The 24,724-nt window shown below is 39.9% G+C and overlaps 1 protein-coding gene across 1 annotated transcript in view; it reads left to right on the forward strand.

The window, feature by feature from the left end:
- CUL5 (cullin 5) overlaps positions 1–24,411 on the forward strand; it is a 79,824-nt gene extending 55,413 nt beyond the window's left edge. The window contains exons 11-19 of the mRNA XM_089691112.1: positions 50–114; positions 5,649–5,781; positions 7,951–8,082; positions 10,158–10,281; positions 11,075–11,250; positions 13,882–14,043; positions 15,613–15,731; positions 16,896–17,019; positions 23,598–24,411. Of these exons, the coding sequence (XP_089547238.1) occupies positions 50–114; positions 5,649–5,781; positions 7,951–8,082; positions 10,158–10,281; positions 11,075–11,250; positions 13,882–14,043; positions 15,613–15,731; positions 16,896–17,019; positions 23,598–23,792 (1,230 nt within the window). The 3' untranslated portion in view covers positions 23,793–24,411. The remainder of the gene's footprint in view (positions 1–49; positions 115–5,648; positions 5,782–7,950; positions 8,083–10,157; positions 10,282–11,074; positions 11,251–13,881; positions 14,044–15,612; positions 15,732–16,895; positions 17,020–23,597) is intronic.
- Positions 24,412–24,724: the final 313 nt, after the last annotated feature.

The following is a 24,724-nucleotide window of genomic DNA, read 5'->3' on the forward strand; positions in this document are numbered from 1 at the left end:
CTTTAGAAAGGAAACAAACATTTTCATTGTGCCTCATATTATCCTTTAGGCATACAAGGCTGTGGTAAATGATGCAACAATATTTAAACTGGAGCTACCACTAAAGCAAAAAGGGTAAAGTACATTTTCTTATTGTTGATGGGGGAACATAGGTCTATCACTCTGTCTTGATTATAGAAGGTTGCTCATCTCTAGCCTTTCAGTATTTTGACAAGTTTGTAATTGCGGTCTGTTGTATTTTTTTTTATGTATTTTTTTTTTTTTTTTAGGTTTAAACATTTTTAAACTGCTGTCTCACATCTATTATATAGTATAAAATATGCTGTAAAGTAAGGATGATTTCAAGAATAGGACAATAGTTTTTATGCAATAGTTTTTATTTATCAATTAACCTACAAAATACATAAACAGAAAAAAACTTAAGTCAAACCCACAATGTGATACTATCAGGGAGGCGTCCAAGTGGGTCCCATTACATTTTTCAGCAGCCTAAGACATATAGGCAAATTATAGTGAAGACACAAATGAGTCCTAAAAGAGATGGTATAGCTCAACACCAAGTCTTTCTGGTGGTACATAAATTGACAGAAGCAACTGAGACAACCTAAATCAATAGAAGAACTGTGGTTGTTTATTGTTTATTTTAGATTTTGTTTAACACCCTGAATGCAGAGTTCCTACAAAATTCTGTGTGCAAGTGTATCTGGGAGAATTTATGCTATTTTAAAGGCAAAGGGTGGACATACTGAAAATGATCTTGATTTATTTTTTTTGTTTATACACCCTGTAGGTTTTTAATTAATATTATTTCATTATTATTATTTTTTTTTTTTAAAGCATTCTCACGTTACAGCAAGTGCCTAAAATGTTTGCACAATACTGTATGCATACCATTTATGTTTCATATTTCATGCATAAGAGGATTCCTTGAGCACCATGGGTTAGCTAAAAAGACATCACAGTTAGTGGGTTTTTTTCTTCAGGCAGACTGGCTGTCACTTAAACCTCAGCCCTCTGATGGGGGATTTCACCCTGGTCTACTAAGTCTTTAAAAACATTCTTTTTTAACAGTGGGATAAATAAGGATATAAATAAGTGCCTCTTGTTGGTCAAAAAAGATAAAACAAAATATTATTCTGCAATTTACCATATTTACCTGACCTTAAGTAAATGCAATATACATTAATTCTAAGGGTCAATACCCTAAGATACTTGAAAGTGGAACTCTGGTCAGCTTGCAAAAACAACCTTTCAGTCCCACAAAGCCTTCATGTGTTAAATGACCTCATGAGGATGTTGAGGGCTGTCTTTTATTTCCCAAAGACTAAATGAGCATTAGGGCCCATTCATGCCAGGGTGATCCTTTGAGGTGCAAATAATGTGTGTTGCATTAAGGCAACCCATTCAAATGAATGCACCACAATGGGTCAAAATATCCTACCTGCTGAATGTTTGATGCAAAGTACAAGTGATGCATTAGTGCATTACTGTGTTGTGGTGCGCTGCAATGCACTCAGTGTGCAAGTGTGTTAGGGTGCCATTTTCAATGAATGGCACAACAGTGTACCAAGGCACACACAATACAGTGGTGTAAATGGGCCCTTACTGTGCAAGAAGGAGGGCAACAGTGATGTATTTATTTATTTAAATCAGATAATTGTTATCAAGCATAGGAATATAAAACATAAAGAATAGATAAGCCCAAACAGTAGGCTCACATAAAGAAAAACAAAGATAAAATCATACATAGGAACAGAAAAAGTATGCAGGAGTTCGAGGTATGGTCACATTACAGACAGAGTGAAACGATCATGAGAGAGTAGACCATATATACTAAATCACATATGGTAAAAACAATGAAACTTGATTTGTTGTAGAAGACCTAGTGCTACTATGACATATCCATCAAACTCTCCAGCAATAAAGCATCAACCATCAACATAGGTATTACAAGCAAGTATAAAAAGAATCTTGAAAAACCCTCATATAGCGTGTCACAGCAGGCCACAAACCGCTGCCCCTGAGTAAAATAGGGCAAAACAGAGAGAAACACAGAGAAAAAGTGTTATAGGCAGTTAATTGGCATATTGTACAACCTCAGACTGAGTAATAACCTATTCAGGACCACTTGTGTGAGGGCCATACCAGGGACTGCCAACCAGGCATCCCAGATTTTGGTAAATTTAGTATGACAACCCCTATGTTGATACACAAATTTTCCTCCTAAGAGTGAAGCATTGACCGGTTGTAACCACTCTTTATTAGAGGGGTAGGTGGAGAAATTCATTTTTGCATGATAAGCTTACATGCTATAAATAATAGACAGGTACAGTAAGAGTAGTATATACCTAAGAAGTACATTGCTCCTCATCTAACCATCCCAGCACACATAACTTAGATCCAGGTTGTAAATTAACAGAAAAAGCAGCATTAATTGTGTCTAAATTTCAAAGTTCAATATCAAAAAGCTTGGGACTTTTCCAAAACATGTAGATCATCATACCTGTGTCTACTGCACATCTCACAAACATGGGAATTTATCTTTTTTGCCATCTAAAAAGTTTTTGAGGAGTATGATAGATTCTATGAATAAGGAACAATTGAGTCAATTTCTGTGTAGTAGGTAAAGATACCTGTAACACATTGTTTAGGATATCTGTCTACTCAACGTCCAAGATAGGCCCTACATTAGATTGCCAGTGTTCCCTACCTACCCTTGGCTTTATACAATGATGTTATCTGATCAAACTTTTTTTTTCCCAAGGACTTAAAATCTTTAAGGACACGTCCACTATATAGTTGTGCTATGTAAATAAGACGCTCGCAACCCAGACATCAAAGCCCTCCAATTTAAAAAGCTCTGGATAGTTCAAATTACAGATAAACATGGTGTAATTAGTAAATCCCAAATGCCCCCAGTGTTTAACAGTTTGTCAAGTAAACACAGGGTAGGTAATGAGTTCTGAGCTCTAAATCTGCGAGTTTCCTGTGACAGACCGCCTGCCACCCTGATTGGGTGAATCCATCAGAGACCTGCTTTCTCATCGCTGGGACACAAGACCAAGGTATTATAGCTGGGCATTGCACCCAAGGACTAGACAACACTAGCCTATGTGTAACTGGAACTACTTTATTGAACAGAAATACAGGCTCTTATACACTTTAGAAATAGGAGCTGTCCCCACATGAACAAAAAAAAAAACACAAATATTACACATTGAGATAAACATCTCACACTGATTAGGTAACAAGGTAAAGTTGACACCAGATTAATCCCATCATGTAGTTATTTCCAGAAGGATCAAACAATAGTAAATGGAAGCTTACACAAACTTGCCGATTTTTGCTTTTGAATTTAGCAATTAAAGGTGTAGTGTCTATGTGCTCGGTCTAAGTTCATTGCCAATTTGTATGCAATTGCACTGCATGTCGGCAGATTGCATGCCGATTGTAAAGTAGCAGATCTTCCAGACAGAGATGTGTGTGTGTGTGTATGTGTGTGGTGGCCCAGCGGACCAGTCTGCAGACAAACTGTTGGGTGGTGGCAAGCTACAATTTGTTGTGTGTCTGGTGTGGGGGGGTGTGGACAGTGGAAGAGTGATTAACACCGGGGTTCTAGCTTGTAGGATAGCTGGAAGAAACCTAGAAGGATGTGCTAATTGCTAGACTGCTCCCCAGCCCTTAGAGTGCACCAGATTGTATATAAGATTTGCATCTGCCTGTGGATTGGAGTCTCCCTCTAGTGGTGGCCAGAGGTAGTGTGGGCTGTGAAAGTGTATCACGGACAGTCATATATGCTCAAAGTTAGTCCCCCTCATTCCCTCCAGTCACGGACCACGCCTCGGTTAGCTAGTTGCCGTGGGCAATCCGTTTTATCCATGACAGATAACGTTTTCTCAGAATCCCGTCTCACCACGTGCCCTGTCCCCTCTCAACTACTATGGACACCCTTTTCTTCTGTCCTATGCTCCCTCACTCACATCTTCAATCTCTCCCTCTCTAATGGTGCCTTTCCCTCCCCTCTAAAGCATGCACACATCACACCCATACTTAAAAAGTCTTCGTTGGACCCCACCAACCTGAACAACTTAAGACCCATCTACCTGCTCCCGTTTACCTCTAAACTCTTAGAACGCTTCGTCTACAATCGTCTGAGCTCCTACCTCACTGACAACAACCTTCTTGACCCTTTACAGTCTGGCTTTCGCTCACTACACTCCACTGAAACTGACCTACTAAAACTCACTAATGATTTACTAACTGCTGAAACCAATGGCCACTACTCCATACTCTTACTACTTGACCTCTCTGCGGCTTTTGATACTGTTGACCATCCCCTCCTCCTCAAAAAACTCCACTCACTTTGCCTCCGAGACTCTGCTCTCTCCTGGTTCTCCTCCTACCTATCGCAGTGCTCCTTCAGCGTTACCTATAACTCTGGCTCCTCCTCTCCACTCCCTCTTTCTGTAGGGGTCCCTCAAGGTTCTGTCCTTGGACCCCTTCTCTTCTCCTTCTACACCTCCTCCCTTGGTCACTTGATAAACTCCCATGGCTTTAAGTACCATCTATATGCTAATGACACACAAATCTATCTTTCTATCCCTCCTCTCGCATTACTAACCTACTAAGTGACATATTGGCATGGATGTCACTCCACTTCCTCAAGCTAAATCTTTCCAAAACAGAGCTCATACTATTCCCTCCAGCCCGTGCCCCCTCCCCTGACTTCTCCATCAAGATTAATAATACTACCTTCAGTCCCTGCCCTCATGCCAGGGTGCTAGATGTAATCCTAGACTCCCATCTGTCCTTTCACCCCAAATCCAATCACTGTCCAAATCTTGTAGACTTCACCTTCGCAACATCTCCAAGATACGCTCGTTCTTAACCTCTGAAACTACTAAGCAACTTATTCACTCCCTTGTTATCTCTCTCCTTGACTATTGTAACTCCCTCCTCATTGGCCTACCTAATCGCTGGCTGTCCCCTCTTCAGTCTATCATGAATGCTGCTGCCAGACTCATCCGCCTAACTAACCATTCCATATCTGCCATCCACTCCACTGGCTTCCCATTGCCCAACGAATACAATTCGAAACATTAACAATAACATATAAAGCCATTTATAACTCCTCCCCAAATTACATCACCAATCTTGTCTCCAAATATCACCCAAACCGTCTTCTTCACTCCTCCCATGACCTCCTGCTCTCTAGCTCCCTTGTCTCCTCCTGCCATGATCGTCTCCAGGACTTCTCCAGAGCCTCCCCCATCCTCTGGAACTCTCTAGCCCAATCTATCCGACTGTCGCCTACTCTGCCCACTTTTAGGCGATCTCTGAAAACCTATCTCTTCAGAGAAGCTTATCCCACCTTCAGCTAATAACAGAATCTTCTATTCCTCCTACCAGTCCATCCCCCCACAGTTACTACCTTTTGTACCACCAGCCCCTTCCTCTTAGATTGTAAGCTCCAAGGAGCAGGGTCCTCCTAACCCTCTTGTATTGAACTGTATCATTGCTTTATATTGTAAAGCTCTGCGCAACCTGTTGGCGCTATATAAATCCTGTATAATAATAATAATATACGTTAGAATGATAATGCTTTCAAGGAGGAGTTGCCGCCTCTCATGGAACATTTATTGTTTTAGGGTGGGATTGAAAACACAGCCTGAGTCAAAGTGCCCGGAATTACTTGCTAATTACTGTGATATGTTGTTAAGAAAAACACCTCTCAGTAAAAAGCTTACTTCTGAAGAAATTGAAGCAAAGCTGAAGGAAGTGGTATGTGTTTATTTTATGCACTTTTATATAATAGCATGATGACAACTTGCGTAGCAGTTGACAGAGCTTGTAGGTTTTGCACATCAGTCCCAGATCCCAAAAATAATTTACTATCTTGTGTCCTCATAACAAACTCAAACACATAGGAAACCCCAAGGGGACTACATGCAAGTGTGCAGTTAGTGTTTTAGTGGTATTCCTATCCAGTATCACAGCAGTGCTGTCACAAGTTCTCAATTGCCACCATCCTGTCAAATACTATTTATTTGACACTGATAGCTATTCTACAGTTTACCAGTCAGGTCTGCCAAAATGTATAAACCAACAATAATTGTAAGTGCAGGCAAGTCTTGGTGCCTTCTTGTACCTGTGTTTGTTATCAGATCAGTTAACTAGGAAGGACCCCGGATTACAGACCCAAGTAATAAAAAGGGCCTCTACTTCTCTCCAGTTTAACACGAAGTCTTCGCCATGCACTTAGCAGTGCAATGCCAGTGCCTTTTAGTGGCCACTGAAGTTTTTTGTTTTGTCTTTTTTTTGTTTTGTGTTTTTGTTTATAGTTGTAGATAGGTGGTGGTAAGAGAGTAAACTGGTCATAGACAGATCAATATCTGGCCAGTTCACCAGGATTCTTTCATTTTTTTTTTTCCAGTGCAATGTAAGTTGTGGGAAATCCAAAATTTTGAGTTGTCCGCAGAACATAATAGAAGGGAAATCTTTCAGTGAGGACAGTTGTTCAGATTTCAATGAATAAAATAGATTTCACTTTTATGTCTTGCTATGTTGAAGTGAAGGAAAATCTCCCAAGTTGGATACAAATGGTTAAAAAAAAACCTAACGGGATTTAACCATTCTTTGCTCTATCCAAAAAGAAAAAAGGTTTTGGGTTTAGATGCACTTTAATTGCAGATTTTGAGTAAAGATGAGGACCTTTATACAAGCATGGGCATAAAATGCACATTTTTTTTCCCAGGCACGCAGGGAGTATTTTATTGTAATTATATATTCTCTTGGTGTATCTTACAGATTCACCCTAAAAGCACACCAATCAACATGAAATCCATGAACATATCCCCTATAGAATTGGAGCTGAATGGGACAGATGTTAGTTTTTTACATCTGTGCGTGTTCAGTTTGTGTCTGGCTGGCACGGGTGGACCCCTGAAAGCTCTGTGGCTAGCCGGATGTAAGCAAACTTGTGTCTGTTTACATAAGGCTACCTCTGATCCGTCACCTTTTAGGTCTGGAAAAACAGAAAAGGAGGCTTTCTTTTTTTTTGTGTGTTTTTTTTTTTTTTTTTTTTTTTTTTTCTTTGGACCTGGACAGACTTGTAGGTAGGTGGATGCAAACAGACTCAAAATTAAGTCTGTTTTCATTAACCTGCCCATAGAGCTGCATGGAGCTTCCAATCAGGTCTGCCTGAAAAACTGACAGGTGGACCTTGTTGGAAAGCCCGTGTGAAAGGGCCCTAAGGCTAATTTATGCCAAAGGCTCTGGTTTTTCTGCCAAAGCCTCTGTTACCCACTGTGGTTCTGGCATTTGACTGTTGAATGACAAGTGAAGTTTAGTGCAGCGAAGGGGCAGGGTTTAATCTGGACTTGAATATATTCCAAAGGGCATAGAGATCATATAAAGACAAAAGCTAGCCATACCTTTTTAGTAGATTTTTGAACAAGCGTTTATAGGAACATTTGTACAAAAATCCTCAGTACTTTCGGTGACGTGACAAATGGCGTTTGAAAGTACTTTAAAATTTGTGTGCTTTTAACATTCAGTTGTAGAATAAATCGATATTACTGAACAACAACTACATATTACATGTACATTGTTAGAAATCCTTTTTCTAGTTAGAAAAAACTTTTCCCATCCCGCTCCCTTTTTCTTGTCACCGTGATCGAAAATGAACATTGATATGAACAAAATTGAACAAATGTTTGTACAAATGCTTGCTCAAAAATCTACTAGTGTATAGTCAGCTTTAGGCAATAGATGTTGTCACCTTGTCAGGTCTACCCTTAGCTAGTCTTTCTGTTTAGATTTGCTTTTTTATTTTTTATTATGCATTTTTAGCAGTTCTCAGTACATTGGAAATATGGCTCGTCCACCTTGTTAATTGTAAGTGATGTCTGCTTCTTGTCATGTAGTTTAATTATTTTCTGTTGTTCACAGCTGCTGGTGCTTAAATATGTTCAGAACAAAGACGTGTTCATGAGATATCACAAAGCTCACCTCACCAGACGTCTCATTCTGGACATCTCCGCAGACAGTGAGATTGAAGAGAACATGGTGGAATGGCTCAGGGTAAAAAAGATGTCCTTAATAGACTGTTTCTCTCCTGTAGATTTCTGGTTTTCATAGAAATTCTGTTAGATATGCATTAAGAACTATGAACATGGCCAATAAGTTTCTATAATGTTGTGGAAACCTTTTTTGTCTTGCACAGTTAAAGCTGAATTTTGCCAGGTTTGTTTGTAAACCAACCTCATCCGATCACTGTGAATTGACATTATGGTGATCACATGATTAGGAACCACACTGATTAGTTCCTGATTGTAATTGTAGACCAGCAGCTTCCAGCGACAGTGGGGTGTCAGAAGTAAGAGCTGCACAAGTGTGGACCAGTGGCTGTCAGTGGCAGTGCGATGTTAAAACTAGAATCCTCCACATGTGTGCACTCCTACTTCTAATATGGAGCATAGATTAAGGCCTTGTTCACACTATACATGCATAAAATCTGATGGAAAACTTCCACAATTTCACTTGCAGACACGAGTTTACATCAGTTTTCATGCGCGTTTCGACCCTGCTGGCACTTTTTTTTTTTTTGTGCAGATATGTAACATAAATTTTCTGCAAGAGCACAAAGAAAACAATTGTTCTCTATGTGCTATGTTCATACAACAATGTTGATGTCCCGCTGTTTTTTTTTCCCCAGGCAGAAAACTGTAAACTCATTGCAGATTCTTGCACATGATATTAGTGTTGTGGTGTGAACAGGACACATAGAGAATTGTTTTTTTTTGTACTCTTGTAGAACGCATGCAGAAAAAGGAGACCTAACATTCTCTCAACAGAAAGAAAGCAGATTGGGGTTCCTTGGTTTTAAACAATTATTTTTATATGTAATTTAGTTTTGTATTTAGCTTGCCATCTAAACTGTGTGTATAAAAATTGTTAACTTTGTAGATTTCACTTGGTTGCTGTGTCTCTCTCCTTTTTTTTTCACTTTCACTACCCTAATACGATTGTTTAGTACAGCCTTTCCCAACTAGGGTACCTTAAGATTTCTTCAGGGGTGCCTTGGCAAAATGTCTAAAAATTGTATACATGCCAGTGGGTGGACAGTCCTGCCTTTTAGTTAATAAATCACCTCTAATGTTGGGTGTCCTACATGTGTGAATGTTGTTGCATTATAAAAACTATTAGAATAGTTTCTCATATTTTAGAATGGGGTGCTCTTTTAAAATTATGGACAGTCTTGAGGCACCCTATTTTAAAATGGGGTGCCTCAAGACTGTCCATAATTTTAAAGGGTGCCTCGGGTATACCCATAATTTTTAAAGGGTGCCTTGACTGAAAAAAGGTTGGGAAACACTGGTTTAGTATTCTGTTCCATAGTGAAGATGTTTACTATATACTTTACCAGAGAAAATAATCCTTCCATTGCATCATGTAGAAGGGCAGGGAGAGTTTGTTAGTACTGTCACAATAATTTCAGTGAGAGGTAGATCTTAAAGTGCCCCCTAATCAGCGCTGTATTTACCATAATGGTGCTTTTGGGGCAGCACCATTCCTAAAATGTTTACAAATTGTGATATAACTATCTTATTTTATTTCCCTCCTCTGACCACTTCTGAACATCTGTTCGTAAATTGAGAAAGAAATGTAGAGGAAATGGACAGGGGGCTGTGAATGTTTTAAAACTGAGAAATTGGAAAACATGAAACCTTTCTCTTGTTTCATAATCTGCACAGATGGAAAGTAGTCCTGAATATAAATAATACATCTTCCTTCCTCCTATAGTGATACAGTCACATGATACAAAAGCTGTCATCCTTTATGTGTGCTAATGGCAGCATGATGTATCAATCCAGCCCTGCCCCTATTATATGCCCCTATATAGCCAGCATACCAAAAATGTAAATATCAGTACCCAGCCTTTTATTTTCTTATTTTAATATTTCTGTTGCTGCAATGAAAGCTTGTGCTTCCTGGTTGATGAAAATTATTACTCATTTCTTAATTAATGCCAACTTTTTTGTTAGTAATATCCACAAAATTGTTGCTTGATATTTGCTTGATAGAAAAGAACCACTACATAGCTTAATTAGGATTGATGGCACTATTTTGACATTCCTTTTGTTTGTATTTTAAAGGAAGTCGGAATGCCTGCTGACTATGTAAATAAACTGGCTCGGATGTTCCAAGACATTAAAGTATCTGAAGATTTAAATCAAGCTTTCAAAGAAATGCATAAAAATAATAAATTAGCACTTCCAGGTACGATATACAATGATATAAAGTGTATCAATCATTTAGTTCTGTGTTTGTAGTGTAACAGTCTCCACATGTTGTGAGGTAGGGCGATATGGGAGCCTCAAGGCTATAGTATCTTAGGAGTAATGTTTTAAGAACCATGCTAGTCCTGTTTGCCTCTGTGCCATTTTCCTGAAGAAGGCATAGTTGGAGGTTACATGCCACCCTAGTTTGCCACTATAAGGTTTTGTGTTCATGCCAAACACTGTGTTAGATGCATGTATCTGCTTGCAAAACATAGTGTTTCACAGGAAGAGGCTAGATTTGACCTGCTTTGCCTCCAATCCAAATGCACCCCAGTAGGAAATGCTACATCCAAAAACACAAAGCAGATCAAATGCAGCCTCTGAACTGTCATTTACACTACTCCAATTGAGTCAATGGGAATCTGTTGACCTGAGTCTGGCATGTATTTCAGGCAACATCCTTGAACAAAAGCCCTTAGTGAAACCCGCACTTCCACAAGCTGTCATATATAACATTTTTGAAGCTGAGGCTGAAAGCCTGTCAGGATAGAAATATAGGAGATTCCATTACGGACAGGCTAGGACTCCTAACCTGCATGCTTGTTCAAAGTCGCTGTCTGACCATGTAGATGAGCAAGGATGTGAATAGGCTTGTACAATGAATAGAAAGTTGGAAAAGGTAGCTCATGTATTTATGTTCAGATTTGATAGAAGATGAGGTTTATTTTTTTTTTAATTTTTTCTTAGTTTCAATGGTCTAATCTTGTTTTGGTATGATGTTTTGTTGGCAGCTGATTCTGTGAACATTAAGATTTTAAATGCGGGTGCGTGGTCAAGGAGCTCTGAAAAGGTCTTTGTGTCTCTCCCCACTGAACTGGAAGACCTGATCCCTGAAGTGGAAGAGTTCTACAAGAAGAATCACAGTGGAAGAAAACTGCACTGGCATCATTTAATGTCTAATGGCATTGTAAGTAGTGCTTGCTTAGGAATGGCTCACAAGAGTCTGCAAATACTTATAGCTATGTTTATAGTATTCCACACAGAGACAATATACATTTCATGATAAAGACCATTGATAATAAAGGTGAACACAGGTATCACTACTCACACTTGACCTGATCAGCGTAGTGTTAAAGCTGAATTCCAGGAAAAATTGATATTGAAAAGTTAGATTGGGTCAGCTTGGTCACCTCTAATGATTGCAGTTTAACACTCGGACAGCATCGGGAGATGCTCAAATTATCAGTAGTAGTTCATCCTAAATACAGTCTGAGCTATGATCTTCTGGGAAATGCTGTAATAGCTTCCATCTCTTACAGTGACAGGAAGTGACAGTTTAGCTTTGAAAAATCAGTTTTTCCTGGAGTTCATCTTTAATGAGCATTGATGCCAGTTTTCATGGTATAGTGCTGTCAACTATATTGTGCTGTTGCGTTCACATTACACAGTGTAGTACCAATACTCGGCAGCGGTTTATAGAGTACACTGAAATGGTTATATCAGTCCTTATATCAAATGAGAGTACAATCTGTTATACTGGTCCCGCAGTTCCTTTTTTTCCCAGTCTGCATGAATACCTTCTAAAATGTGACAATATGCTGAAACAGTGTGTGTATATGTGCATGTATATATGACACATATATATTTTTTTTTTAAAATCCACCTTATATTAAAAAATAGACCCTGTGCTGCAGGTAAATGACTTATCTATCATCAGTCTGCAGCAGACAGGAGGAAGCATTTCCTCAGTCTTTTCTCCCTACATGATCAGACTGCAACAATATAATCTATTAGAAAGCTACAGGGCGAGAGGCTGCAGCAGGGGCTGATCTGTGTCGCATTTCTGAACACAGTTTAGAATTCCCTAGTCACCATGAGTGTATCATCTCTGAGTGAACATCTTAGTCAAAGAAAAACGATGCTGACCCGTGGTAATGCCTAAATAAAATGGCTCCATCCTGGAAGAGTTAAGCATAGCTGCTTCTACAGCTAAATGTATTGGGACAAAATAGTATATATTGTATGTACTGTATTGTACAATCACTGGCCTCTTTATTAGGTATACTTGTTCAATAGCTTGGTAACACAAATTGCTAATTAGCCAATCACATGGCAGCAACTCAATGCATTTAGGCATCTAGATGTGGTGAAGACGACTTGCTGAAGTTCAAATCAAGCATCAAAATGGGGAAGAAAGGGGATTTAAGTGACTTTGAACGTGGCATGGTTGTTGGTGCCAGATGGGTTGGTCTGAATATTTAAAAAAACTGCTGATCTACTGGGATTTTCACGCACAACCATCTCTAGTGTTTACAGAGAATAATGCAAAAATGAGAAAATAACCAGTGAGCAGCAGTTGTGTGGTCTTAAATGCCTCATTGATGTCATAGGTCACAGGAGAATAGGCAGACTGGTTCGAGATGAAAAGAAAGGCAACAGTAACTCAAATAACCACTCATTACAACCAAAATATGCAGAGTGCCATCTCTAAATGCACAACACGTCAAACCTTGAAGCAGATGGACTACAGCAGCAGAGGACCATACCTGGTGCCACTCCTGTCAGCTAAGAACAGGAAACGGAGGCTACAATTCACACAGACTCACCAAAATTGGACAATAGAAGATTGGAAAAACATTGCCTGGTCTGATGAGTCTCGATTTCAGCTGCGACATTCAGATGGTAGGGTCAGAATTTGGCATAAACAACATGAAAGAATAGATCTATCCTGCCTTGTATCAACGGTTCAGGCTTGTGGTGTTATGGTGTGGGGGATATTTTCTTGGCGCACTTTGGGCCTTTAGTACAAATTGAGCATAGTTTAAATGCCACAGCCTACCTGAGTATTGTTGCTCATCATGTCCATACCTTTATGACTAGAGTGTACCGATCTTCTGATGGCTGCTTCCAGCAGGATAATGCACCATGTCACAAAGCTCAAATCATCTCAAACTAGTTTAAACATCACAATGAGTTCACTGTACTCCAATGGCCTCCATAGTCACCAGATATCAATCCAATAGAGCATCTTTGGGATGTAATGGCATGGGAGATTCGCATCATGGATATACAGCCAACAAATCTGCAGCAACTGCATGATGCTATCATGTCAATATGGACCAAAATCTCTGAGAAATGTTTCCAACACCTTGTTGAATCTATGCCACGAAGAACTAAGGCAGTACTAAAGGCAAAAAGGGGTCCAACCCGGTACTAGCAAGGTGTACCTAATAAAGTGGCCAGTGGGTGTATATCTAGAATTATGCTTTTAAAGGGATGTGTCACCACAGACATTCTTTATACAGGAGACATACTGTACACATGCAGTTCTACTCTAGTGCTCCCAGTTGTAGTTTTTTTCCTTAATCATTTTTCACAGATGGGCAGGGTTGGACAATACTGTATACATATGTTTATTTTGTCCACATTTCAGTATGAATTTTTAAAGGCGATCTATGGAAGCTGCCATTGCTGACCTTTTAAAAACGACTACGTGACCAGTAAAGTATAGGAGCTGGCAGTCAATCAAAGCAGCTCCTGTATTTTATAAATGATTTGCTCCCTTTATCCTTTTAATCACTGTTGTTGCATTTTACAGATAACCTTTAAAAATGAAGTTGGACAGTATGACCTTGAGGTGACAACATTTCAGCTGGCTGTTTTGTTTGCTTGGAACCAGAGGCCTAAAGAGAAGATTAGTTTTGAGAATCTTAAACTAGCAACAGAATTACCAGATGCAGAGCTGAGAAGGACTCTTTGGGTATGTGTAAATGTTTTGCTTGTTGGTCACAGAGTGCGTTGTTTAGTGCCGGTAAAACACCCTTTAATCAATAAAAGGTGAAGCAGCAACTTGATCAACCCCATACTACCACTAGGGATGAGCTCAGGAGCGATCCTGTCAGGAAACTGTCACTTGTACTGGGTCAATCATAAATGGCCAGGGCATTCACCAGCCTGCAGCTGCACACACATATGGGGCGTGTATACGGGTGGCTGCAGGACATGCTTGCCTTGGCTGCTTATGGGCTTATTAGCCCAGTACAGGGACAATTTTCTGGTGGACTTGCTCAGGTGGGTTTGGACTAAGATCCAGACACACCTGAACTCATGTTCAGTTATAGACAGTATAGTTATTGTGGTGGAAGAAACATTTTTCACCCCCAGTTTTGTTCAGTGTCCTTAAGGCCTTTTTCACACAGGGCAGATTGTGTTTTGATCAGCAGGGGATCAGCTTACTGGAGCAGTTTCTGCAGAGCGGACATGGACAGAGCCCACTCTGCTGTATTGGCAGCCAGGACTAAATGGACTTCATTGTCCGTTTACACCTGACTATCCTCCAATCTGCTCCACCTAAACAGAAGTGGACAAATCCCCTTTTTTAAAAAATTTATTGGACCTGTTTGGACTCCGCATTTCCATAGTGTTGAATGGACCTTCCAGTTAGGTCTGCCTGAAAAACTGACAGGGGACTTAGGGTTTCTTCTATTATCGCACTCTATCTCTCCTTTTGCTGGGTTCAGGGAAGTTATAGTTTGTATATACATTTCTATACAAAGTCCTGCCATCTGATGAGATTTGATCTACCTGGTGGTATGGCCTGATCAAGTCGGTACTTTGTAAGTGCATTTATTCACATTTTATTTTATTAAAATGGTTCTAAAGGCTCAAGGCTTTTCACCTTCATGCATTCTATGCATGAAGGTAAAGACCTTCTAAGTGTAGCAGCCCCCCTAGTACTTACCTAAACCCTGTCCCAATTCAGCGATATCCATGAGAACCTAGGTTCTCCAGGACTCTCACTCCTGATTGGCTGAGGCAATGGGAGCCATTGTCACCCACTGCTGTTAATCACAGCCAGTTAGCCAATCTGGTGGGGGTGGGGCTGAACCGCGGCTCTGTGTGTGAATGGACCTGCAGAGCCGCGGTTCGAGAGTGCGCCTGCTTGGGTGACTCCATAGCAAGCCACTTGCTGTGGGGGCACCCAACAGGAGGGAGGGGCCAGGAGCGCCGGCAGGGGACTCGGGAAGAGGAAGTGCAAAACTACTGAACAGAGCAGGTAAGTATGACATGTTTTTTTTGTTTGTTTTTTTTAAAGACTTTAGTATCACTTTAAAGGGTGTTTTACCTGCATGTGGTGGGCTCTGTTCTGCTTTATCCTTTACCCTAGTTATATTTGCCTTTTGGATATTCACAGAGCCTGTAAAGATGGGCAGATTGTCTAGGAACCAGTGAAGTGCATTAGTTTATGCTTTGGTTTCTTGCTATGTCAATCAGACAGCTTGTGTTATGTGTTCATTGAATGTATGTTAATTTCTTTTACTTAATTCAGTCTCTTGTAGCGTTCCCAAAACTGAAGAGGCAAGTTCTGTCATATGAACCACAAGTAAATTCTCCTAAAGATTTCACAGAGGGCACCTTGTTTTCAGTAAACCAAGAGTTCAGCTTGATGTAAGTGTGATAAAAAAGCTAGGCTTGCGTTAATTACTTATGTGCGTAACGCAGGGGTGCTGGCACCCAATAAAGGAGATCTGCACAGATGTACTCAATAAAAAGTGTTAATATTATACATCTAAAAATAGAAGATCTCAACACAATGAGACTAAAATGGAACTTCAGCCAAAACCCTTTTCTAGTATTTGGTAAAATGAGCAAGGGTTAGAATTCCTTTCAAGTTTCTGTTGCTGTCCACTGTGTGCCACTGGGAAGATTTCTGCTTGACTGTCAAGGAGATACAACAGAAAAGTAAGTGGAAATCTCCCCAAAGTGAGGGGAGATATGAATGTCACCTGAACTAGTGTCCCTTTTTGGAACTTTTTCCCTTTTAATCCTTTTCTCCAGTGACAACTCTAAAATCTTTTCTTCACTCCCCTCACTGCTATATTCAGTTGCTGGGAAAAAAACCTTTTAGTAACTTAGCTCCAGCTAGAATTTACACAGGGCTCTGGAAATTCTCTTCTTTCCATGTGATAGTGCTGGACCAATCATAAAGCAAGTGCTGTCACATGAGAGGAAGGGTAGTCAGGTCACCTGATGCTAGTTAAGACCTTGATGTTCGTCACTGTGAGCTGCACTCACTGCCCAGGTGTTGTAGAATGCCATCTCTTATGTAAGGCTACTTTCACACTGAGGAGTTTTTTTAAGTGTTTTTTGTTAAAAAATGCACCTGATAAGCTCAAGAAAAACGCTTCCCTATGTAGGTGAATGTATATGTATGTATGTTTTCACACTGAGGCATTACGCTTGCGGTGCGGTGTAATAACTCCCAGTTGCAGCATCTTTGGGGCATGTTTGGTGAGTTAAAAAATAACACCCCAAAGATGCCTCTTCCCATTGAAATCAATGGAAAACATCTGAAAAGCACCTCAAAAACGCCCCTGAGAAGCGTTTTTGGTGCAGTTTTTAAGTCATGTATCTTTTAAAAACGCTCAAAGTGTGGCCTATGTGTTTTTGCTGTGTTTTTTCAGCAGATCAGTGTGAAATTAGCCTGGGGCTTCTCATGGCAGCTTCCCTTTCAAATGACAAAACAAATCATGCCGTAGAAATCTAGTTGGAGATTTTATTTTACAAGCTTCTTAACTTGTGCAAATATTATTTCTACTTCTTCCCTTTAAGAAAAAATGCAAAAGTTCAGAAAAGAGGAAAGATCAATTTAATTGGACGCTTACAACTCACAACTGAGAGAATGAGGGAGGAAGAAAATGAAGGCATTGTACAGCTCCGAATACTGAGGACTCAGGTGCGTATTAGGAGATTGTCTGCATTGTATGATATATTGTTGTAGATGATCAGTTTTGTATGTTACATTATGCCTAATTACTAACTAATGTAACTACAGCACTTCATTTACTTTTCTAGCACCTAGTTTAAGGCAGGTGATTGTTTGAATCAGTATACAGTGTTCAATTTCAGCCACTAAAACAAGGAACATCTTATTTGTACAGTACAGGACAGAGGACTGTAGTTATGGATCATGCAGGCTACCTTTAGGTGATTGGACATTGGTAAAGAACTTTATTAGGGTCGCCCCTTGTGCATGCTTATAAAACCCCACTCACTTTAAGATGGACCTTTTCCCCTTGGAAGAACTTTTTGCCTTTCTAAACCATTCCTTTTTTCCTCAGCCTTTTCTATCAAGATTTGACTGCTTATTGCCCCTAGGCTGTCTAACAGTTTCTAGACTGGTAACTATCTGTGTTTACCTTTAGGACCGTACCAAGAACCCACTATAACAGGGCCACCTGTATTGTTTGCGAAATGGATCCTGTGCTAGGTGTTCACCTTGACGTGCAGTTAGTCATAGGGTCCAGGGCTATGGTCCATATCTTTGTTTCACAGGCCCTGAAGACCCCTTATGGGGTAAGCCCACTATGACAAGTGAGGGCTGGATCCTTAACAGGCTCAGCGAGATGGGCAAAGTAAACGGTCTACCTTGAACCGTTCCTGGCTTTACACGCCTCGAAGTGGCTACATAGGTGCAGGTATGGGGAGTTAATCCCTTAATTGTGTCTCTCACCATTATACTTTTGCTTTTAGCACTGTGTATATTTACAATTTCAAACGTGGTGTTTTCATCCCCTGTGTGCTTCGTCTTGGGATGGTGACGTGATTACAACACACCTTCTGACTGATGCACTGCTGCCTGCATTATCAGCTGAAAAACATGCACACCGTGTTTGATGAATTTCCTGCTGTCTTCTGCTGCAGAGGCACAGCCAAGGGACTTGGTCAGCAAATTCTAGGTGTACATAATGCAGACTGTCTGACAAAAGCAGATTTTACTGCCACTGCGGATATTGGGGACATTGTTAGGGTGTACTTAGCAGCTGTAATATCTACTCACAAGAATGAATCCCCGTTTGTTAAGTACATGCTCTCGCAGAGGACATCCTGCTTTCCGCTCCTCCATTGCCAGGTAGATCAGACTGCTGATTTTGAGGGCTTGCACCCTTAAGGACAGCGTTCATTCTTTCCTTATTAGAGCTCATTCTGCCAGATCTGTTAGGTGTTTCTTGGGCTTTCCACCCACAAGCATTTGTATTTGAGCTTTTGGACGGCTGCCACCTGGTTTTCTGTTCACAAGTTGTTCAGTAGATGTTCAGGACTCAGCTGATATGAGCTTCAGCCAAAAAGATGCTTCAAACTGTCATCTGAGCCTTTTTTTTCCTCAGTCTGTTGGTTGGGTACATCTAATGGTCTACGGCAACAGTCCTGTTACCTCTATGTTCCTTATATTGGAGTACAGAATAAAACCCTTTCTTCTGTTCCTATGGTCACTGATTGCCAAAAACCCGGAGGCTCATAGAGCTGGTGAAGTTATAAGACCGTGCACTAGAAGCAGCCCTAGCAAAGTTCTCTTTCGGTGTCCAATTAACTGAAGGTAGCCTGCATATAACTCATGGTCTGTGACTATAGCCCTGTATCCTCTACTGTACTACAGGATAATAAATTTATAGGTAAGTCAATATTTCCTTTTATTAACACCTCCTCCCCTGCATTTGTACTTGTACAATATATAAATTCTGGCTGTATAGATAAAGCAATCTGATATATAGTTTAGTGGATAATGTAAAATATGAATAATACCGAGAAATAACTTGGGAGGACCTGGAACATGCAAAAACCAAGTAAGCACAATCTAAAACCTAATGCCTATTAGCACATTATAGTTCTGAATAAACCTGCAAAGATCAGTGACAGGTTTGCTGTAAGAAAACTACCACTGTTGGCATATACAGTAACCTGGCATGTAACTCCAGCACAACTTCAGATATAAAAATCACTGTCTCTATAGAAACATATACCCCTGGTTCACATATCCGCGTTCCCTCCGGGCAGCGTTTTGCGCGGGTACGAGAGCCCATTCATTTGAATGGACTTCTGTGCCCAGGGACACGCAGGGAAGAAGTCCCTGCACTTCTTTGGAAACCGCAGACCGCACAGGAACCTTGGTTCCCAGTGCAGTTGCGATTTCCAGGGCTGGCAGCAGGCCATTAGAATTAATGGCACTCACCCGCAGGTCCGCATTCTTCTGTGTGGGTGGTGCAGCTGCACAGATTTTTAGTGCGTATCCGCAGCGGCACCACCCGCACATATGTGAACCTAGCCTTAGGGTTTCATTCATAAAGCTAGATCTAAAGCTTAGTTCTTGTGAGCTACTATGGTGTATTTTTTGGTGTGAAAAATTAATAATTCAAATATAAACACCCCTTTAAATAGCGTGCTATTAAGTTTTCAAACATAAAATATATATACTAAATAATTGAAGTGGGTCGTCTACACCATTCACATACTCATACTTGTGTGTCACTATAACCAAAAACAAATGCAAAACGTGTCGCGTTTCACTAATTCATATGAAATATGCTCAACAAACTTATTCATGAACAATATAAAATTCAAAAAACCTTCAAAAATGTATTTTTTTTCAAAAAATTATATATATAACATATGTGAGTCCAATTTTAGTGTGCAATCCTTCAAAAACTGCGTGCCTATTTTAAGACACAATCCATGCTTTTTTTTACGTGTCTTCCTCTAGGGAAACATAAAAAAATCCATAAAAACTTTTTAACTTATGTGCTCCTTCACCAGTGTGCGCTCACCTGATTTATATGACCAAACCGTTACATCATGTCATAAAAAGCTTGTGTCCCTTTATTGGACTTGGAAATATATGGATTTAAGTATCCCTATCCCAGATGGATGGATGGAGTATTCCCTTTTTCCAACAGAAGGTTTTGCTGTTTCCTATGGATCTTTCCTCCTGGAGTTGGATGGATGGAGTTATCCCTCTCTCCTCTAGGGGGTCTCTTCACTCCTTTTTGGCTTGTTGCTCCATGAATATAGATGTCATGCAATCATAATAGGTTTAAATAAATACATTTTAAAGGCGATAAGGCACTATATTATATTCTTTGATTGCATGACAGTTGCATGAGAGTTTATGTGGACTTTTTTATGTTTCACTAGAGGAAGACATGTAAAATGAGCACGGATTGTGTCTTAAAATAAGCACTCAGTTTTTGAAGAACTGCACACTAAAATTGGACTCACATATGTTATATATATATATATAATTTTTTGAAAAATAATTTTTTTTGAAAAAAGTTTTTTGAATTTTATATTGTTTATGAATAAGTTTGTTGAGCATATTTCATATCAATTAGTGGAGCGCGATACGTTTTGCATTTGTTTTTCATTCATAAAGCTGCTGTATGCCTTACTGCAGCACAGCAGTGTGCTTTTACATATGTGCATTTTGCTTCAAGATGAAATGAGGCATCATTCAAAGGAATGGGAAAAAAAGTCGGGAAGAGAAGCCAGCTCATTTCACCTGTCAAAGTCACGTGATTGTCTCCTGCTCCATCCTTTTGCTCTGCACCTTTAAGCAGAATGAACTCCCTTGGAAACCATAGGCATGCATTCTACAAATGCAACGTAAATTGCAGGAGCAGTGTAAAGTTGTGCCGCAGTGTCCTGCAGAAAGCTGTATACCATCCCCATTTTAAATTGGCCCCTTACTGTATATAGATTTCCATCCCTTAAACAGACATGAGAAAGGGAAAAAAAGACCTGTCTAACCAGCATAACTATTAGGAAGAGAAGACACAATCTAACTTCTGTCTGTTAAAGGAGACCTCTATTGAGAAAATACATAGCCTGCTGTTAATGAACACCACCAGTTTGAGGGTTATGTTAAATCAAAGGCTTCAGTACTTTAAGTCACTGACTCAGAACAAGTCTGTAGATCTGGAATTCTGACTTTTCTGTGACTTTAGTAGCTGCATACTTGTTTCTGGTCATTGACCTGCAGTAGTTGCTTCTGTTTTGTTTTTTTATTTGTGTTAAAGAGAATACAGACAGCTTGTTGTTCTGGGTGTTTTGGTTATAAGGTTAGTTAATTTGCCTATTAGCAGCTTTCCTTCCCTCCATCAGAAAAACCATTACAGTTTGAGACCTAAATAGCTCTGCCATTAAAAACTATTAAAAGCATGTGTTTACAGCAAAGTTTGTCTTTATAGTCACTGATAGCTCAGGCAGAATTGCAAACCTCTATAATACTCTTTTCTCAGCAAGCCTTATGAATGCCATGGCAAATAGTGAAACAAAATGGCATAAAGATATAGGTATCCTCACAGATGAAGAATGGTCTGGATTCCATAATGAAAGGCAAGCAGTGCAGTACCTGAATTTGACCTGGTATTAGCCTCTTGCAGTCTACTGTACAGCAAGCTGCCTTCAGACCTGAAGATGAAGAAGTAACCCAAAGAGCCTATTATTTATTCTACAGTTCATTTGTGCTAACAAGTAGCATGCTGACAGATGGAGAGAGCAAAGTGGCAGATGAACTTATCCGTGTGCTGCTTCTCTTTTTACTGTCCAGTCACAGGCAGGGGGGAGACAAAAGACCTGCAATTGTTACTCATATGTAGCAGAGAAAAATCAGGTCTCCTGTCCTGCCAGACAAAGCTGTGCAATGTGGAAAGCTGTATAGATCTCAGGACTGGATGGGCAAAAATACAATCCTTTGACAGGTAAAGCAGCTCCCTTATACAGTCAGGTCCATAAATATTGGGACATCGACACAATTCTAAAATTTTTGGCTCTATACACCACCACAATGGATTTGAAATGAAACGAACAAGATGTGCTTTAACTGCAGACTGTCAGCTTTAATTTGAGGGTATTTACATCCAAATTGGGTGAACGGTGTAGGAATTACAACAGTTTGCATATGTGCCTCCCACTTGTTAAGGGACCAAAAGTAATGGGACAATTTGCTTCTCAGCTGTTCCATGGCCAGGTGTGTGTTATTCCCTCATTATCCCAATTACAATGAGCAGATAAAAGGTCCAGAGTTAATTTCAAGTGTGCTATTTGCATTTGGAATCTGTTGCTGTCAACTCTCAAGATGAGATCCAAAGAGCTGTCACTATCAATGAAACAAGCCATCATTAGGCTCAAAAAACAAAACAAACCCATCAGAGAGATAGCAAAAACATTAGGCGTGGCCAAAACAACTGTTTGGAACATTCTTAAAAAGAAGGAACGCACAGGTGAGCTCAGCAACACCAAAAGACCCGGAAGACCACGGAAAACAACTGTGGCGTATGACCGAAGAATTCTTTCCCTGGTGAAGAAAACACCCTTCACAACAGTTGGCCAGATCAAGAACACTCTCCAGGAGGTAGGTGTATGTGTGTCAAACTCAACAATCAAGAGAAGACTTCACCAGAGTGAATACAGAGGGTTCACCACAAGATGGAAACCATTGGTGAGCCTCAAAAAGAGGAAGGCCAGATTAGAGTTTGCCAAACGACATCTAAAAAAGCCTTCACAGTTCTGGAACAACATCCTATGGACAGATGAGACCAAGATCAACTTGTACCAGAGTGATGGGAAGAGAAGAGTATGCAGAAGGAAAGGAACTGCTCATGATCCTAAGCATACCACCTCATCAGTGAAGCATGGTGGTGGTAGTGTCATGGCGTGGGCATGTATGGCTGCCAATGGAACTGGTTCTCTTGTATTTATTGATGATGTGACTGCTGACAAAAGCAGCAGGATGAATTCTGAAGTGTTTCGGGCAATATTATCTGCTCATATTCAGCCAAATGCTTCAGAACTCATTGGACGCCACTTCACAGTGCAGATGGACAATGACCCAAAGCAGACTGCAAAAGCAACCAAAGAGTTTTTTAAGGGAAAGAAGTGGAATGTTCTGCAATGGCCAAGTCAATCACCTGACCTGAATCCGATTGAGCATGCATTTCACTTGCTGAAGACAAAACTGAAGGGAAAATACCCCAAGAACAAGCAGGAACTGAAGACAGTTGCAGTAAAGGCCTGGCAGAGCATCACCAGGGATGAAACCCAGCGCCTGGTGATGTCTATGCGTTCCAGACTTCAGGCTGTAATTGACTGCAAAGGATTTGCAACCAAGTATTAAAAAGTGAAAGTTTGATTTATGATTATTATTCTGTCCCATTACTTTTGGTCCCTTAACAAGTGGAAGGCACGTATGCAAACTGTTGTAATTCCTACACCATTCACCTGATTTGGATGTAAATACCCTCAAATTAAAGCTGACAGTCTGCAGTTAAAGCATATCATGTTAGTTTCATTTCAAATCCATTGTGGTGGTGTATAGAGCCAAAAATGTTAGAATTGTGTCCATGTCCCAATATTTATGGACCTGACTGTATGTGTATTGAGCTGTTTGCCTGGGCTTCAGCTTTAAAGCAAGGAAACTGTCTATAATTGTTCTCTGATATCAGCCTCTCCTTTTACTGAAACCTCTAATTCATTTTCCAGGAGGCCATTATTCAAATCATGAAGATGAGAAAGAAAATTACCAATGCTCAGCTCCAGACTGAACTAGTAGAAATTTTGAAGAACATGTTCTTGCCACAGAAAAAAATGATCAAAGAACAAATCGAATGGCTTATAGAACACAAGTACATCCGAAGAGATGAGTCCGATATCAACACTTTCATCTACATGGCATAGTCTAGAGACCCACCTGATCGGTACGGATAAGACGAGCGCTCCGAGCAGGTCACCAGAAATATTTATGCGAAAAAGCGAACTCACTCCAGACTTGTTTTGCTGCATAAATATTACAGTTCCCTGCCTTATCTTATGAAAGGACAGAAATCTGTTGCCAATGTCATTCTGCCAGCATGACAGCATCTCGTCCACTTTGCTTTTACCAGCATGCTGTTTTAATGGAAATCGTTTTGGAAGAACTTGTGAGCTTGTAAAGTAGAATTGTCCAAACCAGAGATTCTCATTTTTTTCTCTTTTTTTTTTTTTTCTTTTTTTTTTTTTTCTTTTTTGGTAAAGTAACTACTTTTGCCCCAGGGGAGGGGATTGTCACAGTTTCATGCACTGATGAATCGCTGTTACTGTTAGACTTTAAGTGGAAAAAAAAAAAAAAAAGAAAATCAAACTACAAAAAGAAAATACTACCACAGAAATAGCACTTTCACATTTAAGTATTGCATTAATTTAACATATGCTATCGTCCCTTCCTGCACAATTTTTGTGAATCTTTTATGCATATCATAATTTGAAGAGGTTTGTATTAATTTGTGGACATGTTGACTCATAAACAATGCTTTTGATATATTGCTTTTAAATGTGTGATCAATGTAAGGAAGCCTTGGTAGGATACAGTAAAATATTGTAAACATTTAAAGGCTATTAACAACAAGTGCTTAGAAAGTGGGCCTGTCATTAAACCCCATATCTCCTGGTTATATATATATATATATATATATATATATATATTATGCACTGTTGCAGAAGGCACAAAATATATTACGTGGCTAAAGAAAACTTCTATGGAATCCCAGTGGGCAGTCATGCAATGGAATGCCTTTACAGTTGGCCATGTGATCACTGCTGAAAGGGAAGATCTACTAATCTAAATTTTGATA

This window comes from Staurois parvus, unplaced genomic scaffold (assembly GCF_062004578.1).
Source record: "Staurois parvus isolate SC_StPar_1 unplaced genomic scaffold, SC_StPar_1.0 ptg000550l, whole genome shotgun sequence".
NCBI lineage: Eukaryota > Metazoa > Chordata > Amphibia > Anura > Ranidae > Staurois > Staurois parvus.